The sequence below is a fragment of the Syzygium oleosum genome, unplaced genomic scaffold, assembly GCF_021117445.2.
Source record: "Syzygium oleosum isolate NSW1041296 unplaced genomic scaffold, Sole_v2.1 Sole_v2.38, whole genome shotgun sequence".
In the NCBI taxonomy this organism is placed as follows: Eukaryota; Viridiplantae; Streptophyta; class Magnoliopsida; order Myrtales; family Myrtaceae; genus Syzygium; species Syzygium oleosum.
The window spans coordinates 1,957,473-1,963,246 of record NW_026607522.1 but is presented as its reverse complement, the minus strand read 5'-3'; the positions used below and the strand labels follow the sequence as shown (position 1 = coordinate 1,963,246).

At 40.2% G+C, this 5,774-nt stretch overlaps 1 protein-coding gene across 1 annotated transcript; it reads left to right on the top strand.

The window, feature by feature from the left end:
• The first annotated feature begins 808 nt into the window (after positions 1–808).
• On the top strand, positions 809–2,953 carry LOC115693813 (adenylate isopentenyltransferase 5, chloroplastic). The gene is made up of 2 exons (XM_030620876.2): positions 809–1,183; positions 1,405–2,953. The coding sequence occupies exons 1-2, from the start codon at positions 1,175–1,177 to the stop codon at positions 2,407–2,409; spliced, it is 1,014 nt and encodes a 337-aa protein (XP_030476736.1). The 5' UTR covers positions 809–1,174; the 3' UTR covers positions 2,410–2,953.
• The last annotated feature ends 2,821 nt before the right edge of the window (positions 2,954–5,774 follow it).

The following is a 5,774-nucleotide window of genomic DNA, read 5'->3' as shown; positions in this document are numbered from 1 at the left end:
AACGTAATATGGAATTTGGGATTCTCCTCATTGCTTGTTTATGTAAATTGTCAAGTACTTATGCCACTGGTTAGCTTTAAACATGAAAAATGATTTCAAAATCAGTCCATTTCAATGGTCTCTCAAATCAATAAGGGAAGCCAAACTCTATTCAGCATTTAGCCCTTGACCTGAAGCAATATCACACCCTGGGCTTCATGAAACCCTCGTGCAACCAAGGCTAAAAGAGACAATGGAAGCAAAAACTTTGAGCTACTTCAGGAAACGAAAAAAATGATTTATAGGCCAAGTCCATTTGGACCGTTGATCATGTGGGCTCCATAATGAGACTTACATTTTTAGCGATTCAAAAGATATTGGTTCACATGGTCTATAAACCAAGCAACTTCTTCTACAGGAAAACGGTAATTTTCGCTTTGGTCCAATATATAGCTACTTTATTGCCCAGACTAAAGGGTCTGCACGTTGCCCTCTTAATTATGTTCAAGGAGAAAGCCATATAATCATTAGCTGTCAAAACTTTCCCTTTTTAATTATGTTCAGATCAGTTTCCACTGATTGGATTAACCTCTCTAATCCAATCAAACATGTTTATGTCAAGATTAGAATTCTTGTGAGAGATTACGTTTCGTGACTCGACCATGAGCAGTTATGAAGTGCTTTTTGAGGTGCAGAGTGTCAAAGTTACCTTACTACCTTTTAAAAGCTTACAAGAATCCTCGCCTGCTGCTTCATGTATAAATAGGGTTGGCTTCTCTCATATTGTGCAGATTGAGCTTTGAGAGAGATGTGTATCTAATCTCCCTTCCTTAATCTCTCTCTCTCTCTCTCTCTCGGTCCCTCTCTCTCGCTCCCTCTCCCTCCCTCTCCCTCCCTCTCTCTCACTAACTCATCATGTCCTCCAACAAATTCTCTCTATGAAGTGCTCTCCCTGTCAGAATACTTTTTCCAAGTTCAGACACAGAAGATAAATACTTGGGATTTGCTTTTGCGGTACTCCCAACAGAAGCAGACACTGTCCTAGCTTGGCATATACCTACAAAAACCCGCTTCCCACCACCTATCTTCACATCTCGCACTACCATTTTCTTCTACTCTCTCTCTCTCTCTCTCTCTGTGGATATAAACAAGGACGTACAGGTCATTTGACTCTACAGTTTCGCCGAGTTTTTTGATGATAAAGGTACGTCTATGGTGGTCCAACAAAATCAGTGGGTTTCTTGATCCTTTTGTCCTTTTGTCATTTATATCGTATTAATGGGGAAAAGCAAAAGGATATTTCTCACTTGCTATGTCGTGTGTATTGCGCCCAGCATAACTTGAAACTATTAACTTGCAACTTCTTGTTCCATGAAGTTCATCTATATAAGGTCTAACTTATGGTTTGTCTCTCATTCTTTTCAGCTTTTTAGGCATAACATGAAAGTAGCTATGTCAGCTGTTTGCAAGCAAGTACAGCCATTGCTAAATTTTCAAGGCCCAATCGACATGAAGCCGTTCTATCGCAGGAAAGACAAGGTTGTATTCGTGATGGGGGCAACCGGCACCGGCAAGTCTAGACTGGCCATCGACCTAGCCACCCATTTTCCAGGTGAGGTCATAAATTCCGACAAAATGCAAGTCTACAAGGGCCTTAACATTGTCACCAACAAGGTCACCACAGACGAGTGCCGAGAAATTCCTCACCATTTATTAGGATTTGTGGACCCTGATTCAGACTTCACGGCCACGGACTTCCGGTACCACACATCACTAGTCCTGCGATCCATCTCGGGCCGAGACAGGCTCCCAATAATCGCGGGCGGATCCAATTCCTTCATTGAAGCTCTAGTGGATGGTGATCCTGAATTTAGATCGAGGCACGAGTGTTGCTTCCTCTGGGTCGATGTTTCTTTGCCTGTGCTACGCCCCTTCGTGTCGGAGCGGGTGGATCGAATGGTAGAAGCAGGATTGGTGAACGAGGTTAGGAATATGTACAGCCCCGAAGCAGACAATACCAAAGGGATCAGAAGAGCAATTGGAGTGGGCGAAATGGACCAATACTTGAGGATCGAGGCAACCGATGCCGATGACAAAACAAAGGCGATGTTTCTTGAGGCAAGCATTACCAAGATCAAGGACAACACTTGTTTGTTGGCTCGTGACCAAAGAAAGAAGATTCGCAGACTCTACGAGATGTGGAGCTGGAACATGCATAGGATCGATGCCACAGAGGTTTTCGAGAGACGAGGATCGAAAGAGGCCGCTGATGAAGCATGGGAAAGGTTAGTGCTGAGACCTAGTTCCATGATCGTGGACAGGTTCCTGTATGACGCACCTAGCACCACCATCATATCACCGGATATGACGGCCACAACGGCCATCGCCCCACCAGTCCCAATGGCGGCAGTTGCGGCTGCAACCCATTAGAGGTTCAGCGCACCCCAAAACCATATTGACAGAGACGCTCGATTAGAGAGCATCGATATGACGGTGCCACGAGGCGATGTCCGAGTCGGACAATTTGTTTGCTCTATATGTCCATCTAACTTTCCTTGTTATGTCAATTACAGGAGAAAAGAAAAAAGAGAGGAGGGAATAAATCACTTAACAAGTCGGGAATGTTAAAAGGGCCGTCAAGTACTTTGATTTCGCGGCCGTACTGATTGGGGAGCATTTTTGTGATCCGTGCTGTATATTTTCTTTTCTTCCTTTAGACTTTTTCCATACTTTGGTGTGCTCGAAGCTGCATCAAGCCATGATTTGCACAGGACTTTCTTTGGGGGTCCATGCAATACTGGAAGGTCTCAGAATCGTCCAATAAATTCATAGAACCCACCACGAGTTTTTTCCCTAAATTTTCCTTTTATGTTGCCCCTTCTTGGTGTGCCTGTAACATCTTTTTTACGTGAGTTGTGAATTTTCTGGTCCGCACTATAGCTACATGGTATCCACATGATTGGAATTTGGAATATCTTTTTAAGGTGTCTTCGTATTCATTCACCACTCTTTCATGATCAAGAAGTGATAAGAACTCCCAAGTTCTTCTAGGTCCCAATCTTGGGAATAGATGCGAATGCGATGAATGTGAGTGTGTTTTCTGATTATTGAAAGTTGATGAGAACTTAGACGGTGGGGATTAAACTTTTTGACCTTCATTGAATGAAGCACACACGTGGATGCAATCACAGGGTGATGGAACCATGTGAATGGAACAAACTGTTGTAAATGGGAGGGGCCTAGGTCCTTTATGCCCCACTCAGACACCCCATATCAGAAAAAGTTTGGAGGACCCATACCAAAGAAAAGGAAAAACCTATCTTTAGTTCTTAAGCTTCATTCAGGGCAAGAAAGGTTAATTGAGTAGTCAGAATCAACTTTACAAAAGGAAACTAATAATCCCTTGCTTTAAATGGGGTTTTAATTATATTAGTTCTCACAAATTTTCAAATGGGTATATGAGTAAAACTTCTGGGATGGAGATTAAAGAATGTCACAGAATTGGAGATGTACATTTCTCTACATGATTTTTGCCAAGATTAAGCAACTCATCTATCTGAAGCCACAAGAGGTAGAATTGTTAAGTTAGAATGTTAATCAGGTCTTACCACAGAGAATTTGAATATGGATTGGAACCTTCCAATAGGTTAGTGCTAATTTCTCTGCAATATATGCCAACTTATTAAAATTGCACTTAGTATGGTTGTGTTCGATAAATAGACCATGAGATTTGAAAAGCTGGACTTTAAAAATATAAGCTGAAAAGCTGGACAACTCATTCAATTCCCTCTCTTTTTTTAAACTATTACTATAAGGAGAATATCTTAGTTTAGTGCTAACAGCAATAAGAATGCAGAGTGTTTGGGTTAGACATACCTTAGGAATAGCCCGTTTTATCCGGTAAATTTAGAAAGTTATCAGCACCAGAAACGGCCACAGTCCCAACCGCTGGACCTAGGGAACAATAAAGCACAAACTACACAAGCAGAAAGGAGAGAATTGTATTAATCCTGTTGAGATCATAATGCATGATAATACATGTGAAGATCAATGCTTGCATTCTTATTTGATTATTCAGCTCAGCACTTATATTTCTTTGGAAGATGTCAAAATTTTCAGAAAGGCAAGCATTCGGAGACTAGGCAAGTCAAGTGCTTCCTCTTCTGCTATATAAATGGATGTGCTTCAGCATTCACAATGAACAATATTTTCATCTGCAAACTGATGGCCTATGTATGTGAATGCTAATTCAATCTCTTACACTTGGCTTGCATAATTACACTTCTTTTGGTTTATTTCTTCATGCCTCTAAAACAAGATATGGCTTGCAAGCCATCAAACAAGATGAAAGATGCTAGAGTATTGAGCATCATCATCTCTTTTTGTGAAAATATGAAAAAGTTTGATTGGGACTTGTAGATGTCCCAGTTGCCCTGCTAATGCTTGTCGTCATCGAACAATTCAATAACAAGACTCTTTATTCTATGCCAGGACAATATAAAGATCAAACAGAGGTCCATCAATCATTTTTTTCATAATATGGAGACATTGTCGGAATTGTACCACAATCAGTATGTGTGAATCTCTCTCGAGCAGTCGCCCAGTAAGGAATTCAGAAAAGGACAGACGCTAGTGCACAGACTGGCACTCTTCCTGTCAACTAACCGCTGATGGGCTCGGCATGCTAACTAATTTACATATTTCCTGAAAAGCCAGAAATTTTCAATGTCATAATTCTGTCATTTTTTTCTATAGCCATATATGTATTGGAACAGGCTTTAAACATGGAAAGATCAAACTCTGTATTATAAACATTTTATACAAAATTAAGGCTGCTGTTTCGGTTAGTTTTATACCTCTAAACAAAAACATGCAATGATGCAAATCCTTGGTTTATTTCATTCCAAAATCATGTGAAACTTCACATCTCTGCTCGGACAAGTACAAACAAGACTGGCAATTTGTCATAAAAGTTAAAAATCCGATAAGAGCCGTGGATTACATTTAGCATGTTATGATCCCGTAATTGTAGTCCTTAGGGTTGGACAACAATGCATTAAATGCTTATACAGAATATCATTTCCTCCCCAAATTACAATTTACAACCAAATTTAAAAATTTGTCGTGGAACTTGATATGACACTAAAACCTTCATCATATTCAAATGCAAAGACTATATCACATAGAGAATGATTAGAATAGTCTGCATCAAGCTTGGAACAATTTCAGCCTTGTGCCAAAGAATCATATGCCGCAAACTCCTATGAGAAACATCATGGGACTTTCCTCATACTCTTTCTGAGCACTTTTTCGTTTTGTTCTCCACATTGTTCTTGTAGCTTTATGTTTATTCTGCTATTCTCATTTTCTCTTTTCCATTAGGTATTCCTAAAAATTGCTCTTCGGTAAAATCCAATATCGCGTCACCCAACGGCTATGTGCAAGTCACCATGTGCACAATTAAAAGATGTGTATGCAAGATAAAATGACATTCACAATCCCTCATTAATCAAGTTTCTATATCGATTTTTCGCATTAGTGTCACCAAACAAATTAAGATTGCATAAGGGACAGAGAATTTGGATAAATGCAGGATACGGTTAGCATGATGAAATAGAAGGGATGATAACATGAGCATCTAGAAAACGAGGAATGCCTGAAGCTACAATCTTCCTGGAGCAAAATTTCAGAAGAGCTGTCTTCTCGGCATGAACTCAACATGCAGACTGTGATCATCAAGTAAACTGAACTGTATTTCACATCTTTCTATAATATCTAATCTTCCCTTTGGTACG